Raw genomic sequence first — 13,491 nt, 5'->3', positions numbered from 1 at the left:
TGAGTAGATGAGTGGCAGTTAACAGCTTACAGCTGTCTCTCTGGCACTGTGAACACTGAATTCTGCCAGCGTTAAGAGAACCGTAGCTTTCCCTTCGTTAAACGACATATTACGTGTTCCAGTGTGTAGGAGTACAGTGTCCTTCTTTTTATAGCTGTGAAATAACAGGGCTCTGGTTGAGGCAGGCAGCACAGGGCTGGAGTCATAGACACTGACTCACCTGGCAGGCCAGCGAGACGGCGAGGTTCCATTTTACTACACATCCTGTATGTCGTCAGTGTTTAATCATTGGTCTGGTCTGTGGGACCCGTTTTCAGTGTTCACTAAAAGAAAAGTTATATAATCACTTATTTGTTCAACCTGAGAATCATTGGACTCATTTTCTGTGAGACACACACACACACACACACACACACACATTTATATTACATACAGTATGTGGTGTTTGGGTCAACTGGGCCCAAAAGTGTGGAAATTGTAGGTGAAAACAAGTACATGGTAATAATTAAAACAAAACGTTTCACTCTGTACCTCCACTGTCTGCCTTCACCTTGTTTCATTTATATTTTTCAAGATAAACATGATTTATTCCATCCATGCCTTGATTTCTTTTCATAAAATTGTATCACAAAAAAACAAAAAGCACTTTTATTGATAAATGTGATAGAGGCAAATGGCAAACATTAACCATATATGCTGTCTAGATTGCTTGTAATCGAGATAAGTTAACATCTGTTAAGTAGTTTTACATGAATTGTTATGGCTTTATTTTGTTTTTAATCCAAATAATGTTGTGGGTCCATCAGCCCCGTGGACAGTGGGTGAGTAACAGAGACCACACAAGGGTTACAGGGGACTCTACCCAATTGAATCATTCCTACTTGTTGTCCCTATGGTCTAAGACAGTCCAGAAATATTAGTGAATGTGGACAAGTGCTAAAACTCATACTACTGATTGGGAATTGGGATGGAAATAATAACGTTTACGCTGAGAGAACCCAAACGGTTGCTCTGTGTATACAGGTACATTTTCTGTGTCAGAACTGAGAGCACTAGTATTATATTATTATATTATTATTATTATTATTATATATATATTATATTATACTATTATATACTACTAACTATAGAATAAAGCAAAAACTCAAAACGAATCCACAAAATCGTCCATTCATTGTCCGTGGAGCAGCTTTACATTTGCATACCAGACGACATCACAAGCTTTAGTTTACCGTAATTCCTCTAATAGTAACCGGGTCTCAAATACAAGCCGGGTCTCTATTAATGGCCGGGTGCGCTCTTGAGCTAAGCAATTATAAGCCGGCCTCCTAATACAAGCCGGGTTACTAATATACTGAGCTGCATACTGAGCTAGTTACTTGATTTCACTTTGAAAACGTTGAAATGACCAGTGACCACCTGTAATTGCACTGTTTACTATTTCATACAGTACTTGGTTTCAATAAATGAACCCAGTACATTTTACTGGGTTCAAACTGACACAAAATGTTGATTTATTCATTATGATCCGTTTGAAAATTTGAAATATAGGCCTCCCTCTTATACAGGCCTCCTCCTAATACAAGCCTGGTACCCGCTACAGTTGAAACAAATACAAGCCGGGGTTACTATTAGAGGAATTACGGTAGTTTAGTTTAGTTTAGTCTATTGACACATTCAAATACAGTAGTTAAAAAAACTATTGTAAAAGCTATTGTCACAGGGATAACACAACAACGTCCAGGACATAATTCCACTGTGGTCCTTGTTGTTCCATCAGTCCATGCATGTCCTACAAGATGGAGACATTCAACATTAAAGCGGGAGACAAACAACTACAGCATGCTACATCTTAATCTATTTACATTTTCAAAAGGTGCAGTCCGTTAATAAGATGAATATGCTAATAAAAAGTTATAATAATTTTTCTTAGACATTTCTTTGATGACCATGTCCTTATTTGGAGATGTGAGTTTCAGTCTTACTTTAGGAGAGAAAAGCTCTTGTTTGCAAAATATCGATTGGACCTTCCTAGACCACAGAAATAACACGTTTCAATTGTTAATTTGGGTGGTGTTCCCTTTCAAATGGTCTGTGGACTGAGCCTGTAGTACAGACACTGGGGGAAGCAAAGTTAAAGATAAATATGAAAATCTCATGAATGGCTCTTATTATACGAGCATCCTGTGTTTGCTCCCTTTCCTGTGGATTTTCTTTCTCTTTTTTTATGGTCCCTGTTTTATTTCTGTCCCCAGGTTTCATTGGCTACCTTTCCAACCTCAAAGAGATGGTTGCCGATTGGACGGGAAAGGATGACGACAGTGATCAGCTCTTCTTCACCAAGATATACATCGACTCAGCAAAAAGAGTAGGGATACTGTATATGATTTACCACACTCTCTTTCTGTACACTATCATCTTTTTATTTTAATTTGAATGTGAATAGCCTTCATTCAAATATTTTCAAATTTGTGGTGCACATTTATGACCCCTAGACTAGAGGATGAACGCTATTGATTTCCTCTAGTGCCACTATCAGGCCAAACTTAACATTTTTGAATTAGTGTATCTCCAATATTCAAATCTTTTCAAATTTGCTGTGCATATTTGTGATTGTGAACCCTAGTGGAAGTGACCTCATGACCTTTCCTCTAGCACAGAACCTTTATTTATAGAATTTTCAAATTAATCTCCTGATCCGTTAGCAATACAGTCATGAAACTGGTATCCAGAGATGTGTCTACTAAAACAACTTTTGAGATAAGTACCATATTGGAATTTCCACCATCTTGAATTATTGGAAAAACACTTTTTTCCCTACTCCCCCTAGCCTGTTCACCTGATTCTCACCAAACTTGCTAACATCTTCAAATGTGTCATTTAGTTAATTGATAGGCCAAACCATATGACAGATCCAATCAAATTTTGGAAAATGCTTGGTAAACAGGAAATTATTTGTTACACACTGTTAAATTTTCACCAAACCTGACAAATATATTTGCTTTACAATAGAAAGGAGGCCTGTGATCTTCTGAGTCATCTTGCCTCATAATGGTGCTACTCTCATAAAATTTGAAATATTAACGGCTTGGATTAGGGCCATGGTCAAAAGGTGTATTGAAAATGTGGGCCATTCAGGGATATACTACGGTATACTGTCGGCCACCAACAGCCCATGTTTAGTTTTGTAACAGTGTACTTCTCCCCTTTCAGAAATCCATAAATATCACATTAGATGGCAGATGCAGATTGTTCCAGAATCTTCATGGATCTCTCGGTGAGTCCCTTGAATTATACATGTTTTTTTTTTAATATATATAAACAGTGGGGTGGAATAAATGTAGCAGCTAAAAGTTCTTGTTAGGCTGTGATTTATAATGCTGTGACTGGTGTAATGTATCAATGTAATATAAGTGAAGTGGAGTGATGCCCTGAGAATGTGGAATTGCTCCTGCTAGGTTACGAGTGCATTACAGTGAGAGTTTGTCATTAGTTGGCATGGATCAGGGTCAATTACAGTGCATGGTCTTAAATATCATTATATCCCCAAACAACAAGTGTCATAATTATGGTGTAAGGCCTCCACAGAGCTTTCGTGTTAACACGATAACTCTAATAGCTTTCATTTGAATCCTTTCAAATTTGCATTGCACATTTATGACCCCTAGAGGCCTAGAGCAGTGGTTCCCAACCTTTTTCCCCCCAGGGACCCCCAAACATCTCTGATGAAATTCGCGGACCCCCTCCTAATAAGATACCATAAAATACTTTTTTTTTTTCATTTTAATAACAAACTGCTTATACACAGGCATATGCATCACAATTAGACCCACTATGCTTCTTTAACTTGTGCCTTCAATCAACAAATCTCATCTTGCACCATATGCATTTCAAAATGTTTGGCCAATATTCAAATCCTGTATTCATCCTCTCAAATCAGTCCCTAATGGTGAACGGTTTGCATTTATGGAACAAATCAATGCAACAAATTAAACTAAATATGAGACAGGAAATTCCAATCAGTAGCAGAGAGAATCTGTCCTAGCTGGGTTTAATACCGTTTTTTTGTCATTTTAATAACAAACTGCTTATACACAGGCATATGCATCATAATTAGACCCACTATGCTTCTTTGACTTGTGCCTTCAATCAACAAATCTAATCTTGCACCATATGTATTTCAAAATTTTGGCCAATATTCAAATCCTGTATTCATCCTCTCAAATCAGGCCCTAATGGTGAACGGTTTGCATTTATGTTGAATGAAGTAAGAATCCACTGCAGTAAAAATATCCTGGTAGTAAGGTTGACTGACATGAGAATGTCCTGCTTCAGATCCTCATTTTCAATATATTGCACATAAACGATGAGCACAGCCTCGTCTGCGACAGTTGTAGTTTCATCAAGTTGTATGGCAAATGGACCCTTTCTAAGCTTTTCTGACAGCTGCTGCTCGCAATCACTTGACATCTTATCAATTCGGTCTTTCACTACATTGTTCGAGAGTGGTACTGATTTTAGTTTATCCGCCACCTGTGGGCCGCACAGTTTCTAAACCATTTTGATGCAGGCTGGTTTGATGAGCTGCTCGCCAATATTGTGCGGTTTCGTTGCTTTTGCAATTAAAAGCGAACACTCAAAGGAGGCTTCGGTAGCCTTCTGTAAATCACTGCCACCCCTGCTCCACGCTACTCTAACATCAACAGGCTTGTTCGCCTTGAGAGACTGTTCTTTCCTCCGAAAAAAGTCTGGATCCTTCCCAACGGTTTCTGGGTGCTTAGACGCCTGATGTCTCTTCAGCTTGCTGGGCTTCAGGCTCGAGTTTGCCAACTTTTCTCCACAAATCACACACTCAGGTCGTTTGTCTGGTCCCTCAGTGAAGCCCATGGTGATGTAATTTTCGCGATTGCTGTAGGTCCTAACTTTTTTTGCAGATGAGCTGCCGTCATCTCCTTTTCGTTTGTCACACATTTTCGCCTCTGGCGGCTGATTGCAGACGAGCCGAGAAAGTTAACTAGCGTGCTAGGCTAGCTACAGAAAGTGATACAGTCAACTGATTCGCGTTTTAGCGGCTACCCGGTAGCCTACTGTTAACGTTCAAAAATCATGTCTAGATGTTTATTTATTTATCTTTATTTTTTATTGTAGTGGAGAGACTATTCATGCTTCTGATGATAAAAAAAAATAAAAAATAAAAAAAAAAAATAAAAAAAAAATACCTCAAATCATCTGTGGTCTGGCGGACCCCCTGCGCCCCCTGGCGGACCCCAGGGGGTCCGCGGACCCAAGGTTGGGAATCACTGGCCTAGAGGATGAAGCCTATTTATTTTTGTGACCCCATGAATTTTCCTCTATCGCCACCATCAGTCCAAAGTAAACCTTCAATTTTTGAATTAGTGTATCTCGAACAGCTTGCATTCAAATTTTTTAAATCTCGCTGTGCACATTCAAGATCTCTAGAGGAAGAAGCCTATTTATTTTTGTGACCCCATGACTTTTCGCCACCATCAGGCCAAACATTCATATCCAACTTGTGGACACTGTAACTCATATAACTTTCATTAAAATCTTTTCAAATTTGTGGTGCACATTCATGGCCCCTGTAGGATGAACTTGATTTTAGTGACACCATGACCTTTCCTGTAGTGCCACCATCAGACCAAACGTTCAATATTCAAATGAGTGTATCTCCTTATCCGATTCCCAACAAACCTGACACATATGTTTGCCTCACCATATTAACTCTTTCAGCGCTGGCAGGTCTAGCCATCTTTGTTCTTACTGCGCCACCGCTCTAAAAGATAGGGATGCGTGGCGGTGTTTGCAGGGCTATATCTATATTCTATATTATAGCTATGGAGACAATACTATGGCTCATTTGACATCAACTATCCATCATTCAACATGTGAAAAAGAATAAATTCTTTCATGTATACATTTGCGTGTTATACCGTGGTGAATATTGTATAGTTTAGGAGTGATCCGGGCTAATTTCTGAAAAGCTGAGTTATAGGGCGCTACATGAATTCTGCTATAAGCGTTGGTGTTTCTTGCCTGGACACGCTACTATTTCCAAATCAAATGTATATAATAGGTATTATGTTTCATCATGAATGCATGAAAGGGGGGGGGGGGGGGGTCGTTTTTTGATGCTTTGATCGTCACCAACGGCATACGTTTTGGAGTACGTTACATTATCCAAATCATGGTTGGATCAAAGTAGGATTGATATCATATAGTCCTTACCTTTACTAGGAGGTATCCCAAAAAGAATATTTCAATTGTCTGATCGCGATTACTAGTATTGGTGTCCATCGTGTCCCCAACATAATCCGGCACAACACATGCATCGAGGGCATTGGACGCGTTTCAATGTCATCGGGTGAACCGCTAGACTCGCCTGACCCAAAATACTGTGCCCGGAGGGAATTAAATGTAACACTGGGTGTGAAAAAAAAGGTTTCAAAGGGTGGGCGATACTGCCACCTAGCAGGATGCGGCCGGTATTGCACTCTAGCGATCTCAGAATGATTCCATGGTAACCCTGAGGTCCGTGTGCCTGAAATTAATTTTAAAAATCGAATAAAAGAAATAACGATCCAAAAACGTATATACGTTTATGGCGCTGAACGGTTGGCGAGCACACACGTGTATATATACGTGGTTGGCCGGGAATGAGTTAAGGAGGCCTGTTATCTGGCCTCATGTTGGCGCTATTCTCATAAAACTAAAAACATGAACTACTCCTCAACGGCTTGGATTAGGGGCGTGGTCACAAAAGGTGGATTGAGAATTCGGGCTGTTCAACAGCACATGTCTATTTTGCCTTTGGGCACAGCAGGCTTTTAGCTGAGAGTACAGCTTGTAAATTCAATAAATGAAGACAAGACACGTATACACCGGTAACGATCATGATGATACCAGATGATATTCCTCGTTCACTGACGCGTCGGAGGTACAGCTTTGCAAACAAGCTCAGAGATGGCTGTTGCTACTTGCTGACCGCAGCTTCTTCCTTCGCCTTGGGTAGAAAATCAAAGTTGCTTTGGTGTGGGTTTATTGCTGTACTCGTTCGGTACTGCACCATGGGGCACCTAGTGAATAAAAAGACCAAGGAGAAACGAGAGACTCCCCACCCCACCCCCCCCCCCCCCGCTTTCATTTCCTGTTTCACGTTGCTAATAAATGGAAGAAGAAGAGAAAACAGCTGACAGCGTGTGAGAAGGGTTAAAGGGGCATTTCACTGATAGAAAATGCTGATGAACACAATCTAATTTATATCAACAAACTGGAACTGGGTTTATTTGAGTTATTGTCAAGTGTGGGCTTGACCTCTGAGTGATGTCATCTGGAATACACTTACTCCATAATATAGCCATATAGACATACATGGTAGAGTAACAAGGTGGTGCCTAGAGATTCTGGTTTGACTTTTGGTGTGCCTTGAGATTCTGGTTTGACTTTTGGTGTGCCTTGAGGTTCTGGTTTGACTTTTGGTGTGCCTTGAGGTTCTGGTTTGACTTTTGGTGTGCCTTGGGCCCAAAAAAAAGAAAAGAAAAGCGCATTTAGCAAATCAGCCTTCTCGATCAGAGCTGCAGAGTTCTGGAACACCATCCCATCACACATCCGCAGTACTAATACACTCAGGTCCTTCACACACACTCAAATCATGGCTGTTACAAAATCAGGTCTGTGACCATAACCATTAGCAAGTCACATCGCAGTCCAGCTGCCCAGCTCCCGTATGCTTGCCTACTAGCCTGACTGTCCTTATTGTGATTATGTGGTTATGTGATTTATGATTATGTATATGTGTGCATATGTGTGATTATTATATGGTGTGCCTGCCATATGTGTGCCTGCCTATACAGTGTTTATACATGTATAGCTTTGATTTGTCCCTGTACACTGTTTTGTTTTTTTATATAGATGCACAAAATGCCTAGAGAGTGAATGTACAGAATATGTTTTAAACTGTTTTTATATTAGCTTTAATATCCTTCGATTTTTCTGTTTCTTTTCTGGCTTAAACATCTAGCCCAGGGACTACAACTGAAAACTAGCAACCCTGCTAATGTTGGCATATTTACAGTTTTAATTTGTATTCATTTATAAATGTATAAACTGTTGATTGATATGCACTGTCCCTGATCAAATAAACTGAGTAAACTAAACTAAACTAAAGGTTGGGAACCACTGGGCTAAATTACTAAATGTAAATGTAATACATGTACAGTATGTTGCTTTCCATACATTTAGAACTACATACATGATGTTTTTACAACAGTTCAGCAGCTGTATAAGAGTGATGAGCAGTTAAGTAGTGCCTGGTCAGAGAGGAGCATGAGGTAGTTCTACCCAATAGAGCATGATATTAGTGTGTATTAAAGCTCCAACTAAGGAACAAAAAATAAAGTGGTAAAAAGAAGAGACAGCCCCCTTCAAGGCTCATAAATGAGGAAAGAGAGAGAGTAAAGGAGAGAGAGAGTAAAGGGGGGGGGGAAGAGAGAGAGAGAGAACATTTTTGAGAGAGAGTACATTTTACTCTCTCCCTCTCTCTCTCCTTTCAATCTCTCTCCCCTTTACTCTCTCTTTCCTTTACTCTCTCTCTCCTTTACTCTCGCCCCTCTCTCTCCTTTACTCTTTCACCCCTCTCTCTCCTTTACTCTCTTTCACCCCTCTCTCATTTACTCTCTCACCCCCCTCTATCTCTTTCTCTCCTTTACTCTCTCTCTTTCCTTTACTCTCCCTCTCCTTTACTCTCACCCCCCCTCTCTCCTTTACTCTCTTTCACCCCCTCTCTCATTTACTCTCTCTCACCCGCCCTCTATCTCTTTCTCTCATTTACTCTCTTCTTCTGTCTGTGCCGCTTGTGTCTGGAATTTATGGGTTTGCTGTGAGACAGAAAGTGGGAGAGAGAGAGGGATGTGCTTCGGCACACGTAGGCCAGCGAAGGAGAGGAGAGGGTGTGTGTGTGGTTGTGTGTGTGTGTGTGTGTGTGTGTGGGGGGGGGGGGGGGTGATGTAACTTTTCCATGCTTTTCCCAGATGTTGAGGAGCTGCGGAACTTAACCACAGCTGCGTTTACATGGACTGTGTTTGACTAAACGTCTCCCACTCCACACACACACACACACACACACACACACACACACACACACACACACACACACACACACACACACACACACACACACACACACACACACACACACACACACACACACACACACACACAGCTATTCAAACACTTCCTGTTTATTGCTATGTGATTACTGTGGTCTGTCACCCGAAAATTACTTAGTGCGATGATTTAACAGAGCTATTTATGACTGAGTAACCCCCCCCCCCCCCCCACACACACACACAAAACCCATCACCATCACGTCACATAATTTAAAATGTACATATATGGATCTACAGTATATACCAAAAATACATTAATAAATAAAGGCAGATATTTACAGACATATTTGCATCTATGTACCAAAACCATTAAGTTAAAAGTCTGTTTGTAACTACAGTATGTACCTGAAAAATCGGTTTGTGGGATAATCTCCAGACATGTTTGTGATGGAGATGGGCAGGGTTATATCAATATTCAACCATATATCATATAGGTATTTGACTACAGCTTAAAGGAAAACTCCAACATTTTGGGAAATTAGCTTATTTAACATCTTCCCTGGAGTTAGACAAGAAGATACATACCTTTTTTGTCTCTCTGCATGCATTAGGCTTAGGGAACGCCCGCACCGTTGGCGTAGCTTAGCTTCATCACTGGAAGTGGGTCAGAGCTTTACCCTGAAGTTCCCTACAGTCCCCTACAGTCACGAAATACACTCCAAATACAACTCCAAAACGTTCCTGTAAACATGTTGTGACCTGTGTATTTACCACGTGGAGAAATACAAAATTAATGCACTTCCTGAAAAACAAGTATACAGGTATACAAGTAATACATCATCTGAAAAACCGAACATATGCCATCTGTAACTACAAATGATGAGAATACTTTAACTAAAGATACCTAATATGGACACTGTAATGTTGTAGCTGTATTTACAGTTGATGTGGTGTTGACATGTTATATACTTTATACAGTTTAGATATTTTCATAGTTCAGATTGTTTGAAACAAAGGTTTTGATTGATTATTTACTGACCTAGGAGGAAGAAAGGGGCGGGGTCTTTGTGTCAACAAGCAAGTCATAAAGAGAGATTGCTGACTGGTATGGCTGCAAAACATTATCCAAGTTTAATTTGACAACTTACTGTAAACATCAAGGGCCACATTTATTATTTTATTAAAAGTATCCAACAGAGTCTTTCTTGTAAACAGCTCACTTTTGTTTATATTCACATTTCCACCTAAATAGACTGAGTTTTCTATTGTTGTTCTATAGTCTACAAGCTAGAATACATTTGCCGGCGCCTGTTCAGCAGGGAATGGATCTGGGGAAAATAGCATGAACCTCCGTGCGCGTTCCTCCCTCCCAGTGAAACTCCTCGCTGTCAGGTGAAAAGAAGCAGCTGGCGACTCCAGACATGGTAGTCTACACCCTCTCCAGACTGATAGATGAGACACATGGTAGTCTACACCCTCTCCAGACAGACAGAGGAGACACATGGTAGCCTACACCCTCTCCAGACAGACAGAGGAGACACATGGTAGTCTACACCCTCTCCAGACAGACAGAGGAGACACATGGTAGCCTACACCCTCTCCAGACAGACAGAGGAGACACATGGTAGTCTACACCCTCCCCAGACTGACAGATGAGACACATGGTAGCCTACACCCTCTCCAGACAGACAGAGGAGACACATGGTAGCCTACACCCTCTCCAGACAGACAGATGAGACACATGGTAGTCTACACCCTCTCCAGACAGACAGATGAGACACATGGTAGTCTACACCCTCTCCAGACAGACAGAGGAGACACATGGTAGTCTACACCCTCTCCAGACAGACAGATGAGACACATGGTAGTGCGGCCAACAATAGCAACCCCTCCCCCACTCAACACCAACCCACCCATCAGACTAAAATGTAAATGTAATGCCAAGCCAAGCCACGGCGTTACAGATTCCACTTTTAATATCAGCTGATACCAAAAACAGGGTTTATCTATTACTTTTACTGAGCTGTCGTTTAGGGCCATTGGACAAAAGAGATTGCGATAGAATCCTTGTTTGTCAATAACAGAGATCTAACACGCCGCTATGTGAGAATATCTGATGGCTTTGATTTGATTTCTGACATGTTATATGAAACGCGTCAGCCTGATGCATCTAGTTTTTTTTAAGACGTTCTTTGTGACTTGGATCTATCACTTCTGGCAGAGCACTCATCCAGGAGGCTGCTGTCCATTGATTATACTGTTATTGTGTTGTGTTTTATATTGTATACTGTATATATTGTGTATTGTATATATTGTAGTGTTATGTTATATGTGGCTCTTGGCTTAGTGTGAAAAATACTCAGATACGATACCGTGGCCTGATTTAGCCTGGTATTAGTGCCCCGATATCCGTTACCAGAATCAGTATCGGTGCATCCCTGAATACAATTATTCAAATGTGTATCTGTGTACGTGTGTGTGCATGTTTGTGTGCGCGTATGTGTTTACAGATGAGGTAGTGTTGAAGTTTGAGGACAAACGGGTGCGAGCCAGGAACGTGGTGTATGACACATTACCTGTCATCATACATGGGAACGGACCGACCAAGGTAAACCAACCCCCAATATTGACCAATAATTGCAATATTGTATTGCTGCCTATGTTTACCTTCTTTTTTTCTTCTCTTTTTTGGTACTCTTGTTTTTAATTTTTTTATCTATTTTTAGTGCTGCTTATAGTTTTTAATATGCTCCCTCTGTACAGCACTTTGTGCCCCTGTGGCTGTTAAAGCGCTTTATAAATAAAGTTGGATTGGATTGGATTGGAATAAATACATTTATTCAATGAAAAAGAAAGATATATTTGATAGATTTGAAAGTATCAAAGGACACCGCTCAATTTGAGAATTTAAAGGTGGAAACTGTAATGCCATCAAACGGCGACCTCTATGCAAAAGGTCCCTTTGGTCCCACTTTGCTTACATTGTTTTGTTTTGGTCTGATGTGTGAGTCGTAGGGGAGGGGTTCCTATTCCTGGTCACACCTCAGGCTCTGCCAAAATGTACAGCATATGAAGTTACTATATAGCTATAATGTGTATGATTTCTCCAGACCAGTCCAGCAATAGCAACCCCTCCCCAAAGTGCAATACCAAAAGGCAATACCTAATGGTAGCATATTCTACTGTTAAATATCCCATTCCTCTGACAAAAGTCTTGAGCTATTAGAAGATGATAAACGTCTTTAGCTGTTAGAAGATGATAAACGTATTTAGCTGTTAGAAGATGATAAACGTCTTTAGCTGTTAGGAGATGATAACATTCTTTAGCTGTTAGAAGATGATAAACGTATTTAGCTGTTAGGAGATGATAAACGTCTTTAGCTGTTAGAAGATGATAAAAGTATTTAGCTGTTAGAAGATGATAAACGTATTTAGCTGTTAGAAGATGATAAAAGTCTTTAGCTGTTAGGAGAACACATGATAAAAAAAACACTTGTTTGTTTCCCAGCTCCAGATCAACTACCTGGGGAATTACATCCCTAATGTTTGGACCTTTGAGGGTGGCTGTACTGCGTGTCACCAGGACCTCCGCCCGCTCTCGGGACTCAAGGTAGGTTATGTGTTTGTGTGTATATACATTTTACATTCAGACTTTAAATTCACACGCACATTGAGCATGACTACATGCATGTTGATGTCGAGAAACCTTCATCAACCGAAGACGTGACGAACCTGAATATGTTGCCAGTTATTATATGGCCAATATTAGTCTGGATATGGAGGTGTGTTCAAATGTTATCGCGTTTACTATTGGATTTTGTGTAGTCTACTTTATATATATATACTTTTCAATAATACTAATACTACAATAATACCAAGGGAAGTAGCCACTATTAGTACTATTACTATTACTAAATATCAATGGAAGTAGCCACTATTAGTACTATTACTATTACTAATAACAAGAGAGGCAGCTACTATTCTTCCTGGGGTCCACATAGGATTAATATCAGCCAATGAAGGAGAGGGGTGATTATGTGGCCTTGATGTCAGAGACCTGATTAACCCTTTCACTGCCACACGACAGAAGGTTAACCCTTTACTATGTGTGATAGTAAAGGGTTAACCTTCTGCCGTGTGGCAGTGAAAGGGTTAACCGGCTGTCATGTGGCAGTGGAAGGGTTAACCGTCTGTGTGTCACCGCAGTGAAAGGGTTAACCGTTTTGGTAGTGTGGCAGTGAAAGGGTTATGAACATCTGGGAACCCCCTACTCTTTATGATAGGTGCCCTGGGCTCTCTAATGACCATGATGAGTCTGACAACGTGTTATCACTATTGTGAGTGAGTGGAGAGTAACCAACCCATT

At 40.5% G+C, this 13,491-nt stretch overlaps 1 protein-coding gene across 1 annotated transcript in view; it reads left to right on the top strand.

Annotated features, from left to right (window-relative positions):
• The window catches only part of plod1a (procollagen-lysine, 2-oxoglutarate 5-dioxygenase 1a), a 57,018-nt gene that overhangs the window by 11,636 nt on the left and 31,891 nt on the right, over nucleotides 1–13,491 (top strand). Inside the window, exons 5-8 of the mRNA XM_084332765.1 lie at nucleotides 2,256–2,368; nucleotides 3,214–3,277; nucleotides 11,636–11,733; nucleotides 12,634–12,735. Coding sequence (XP_084188891.1) covers nucleotides 2,256–2,368; nucleotides 3,214–3,277; nucleotides 11,636–11,733; nucleotides 12,634–12,735 — 377 coding nt within the window. The remainder of the gene's footprint in view (nucleotides 1–2,255; nucleotides 2,369–3,213; nucleotides 3,278–11,635; nucleotides 11,734–12,633; nucleotides 12,736–13,491) is intronic.

This window comes from Notolepis coatsorum, assembly GCF_963971535.1.
Source record: "Notolepis coatsorum genome assembly, chromosome: 17".
NCBI classification, from domain to species: Eukaryota; Metazoa; Chordata; class Actinopteri; order Aulopiformes; family Paralepididae; genus Notolepis; species Notolepis coatsorum.
This window is presented reverse-complemented; position numbering and strand designations above follow the sequence as displayed.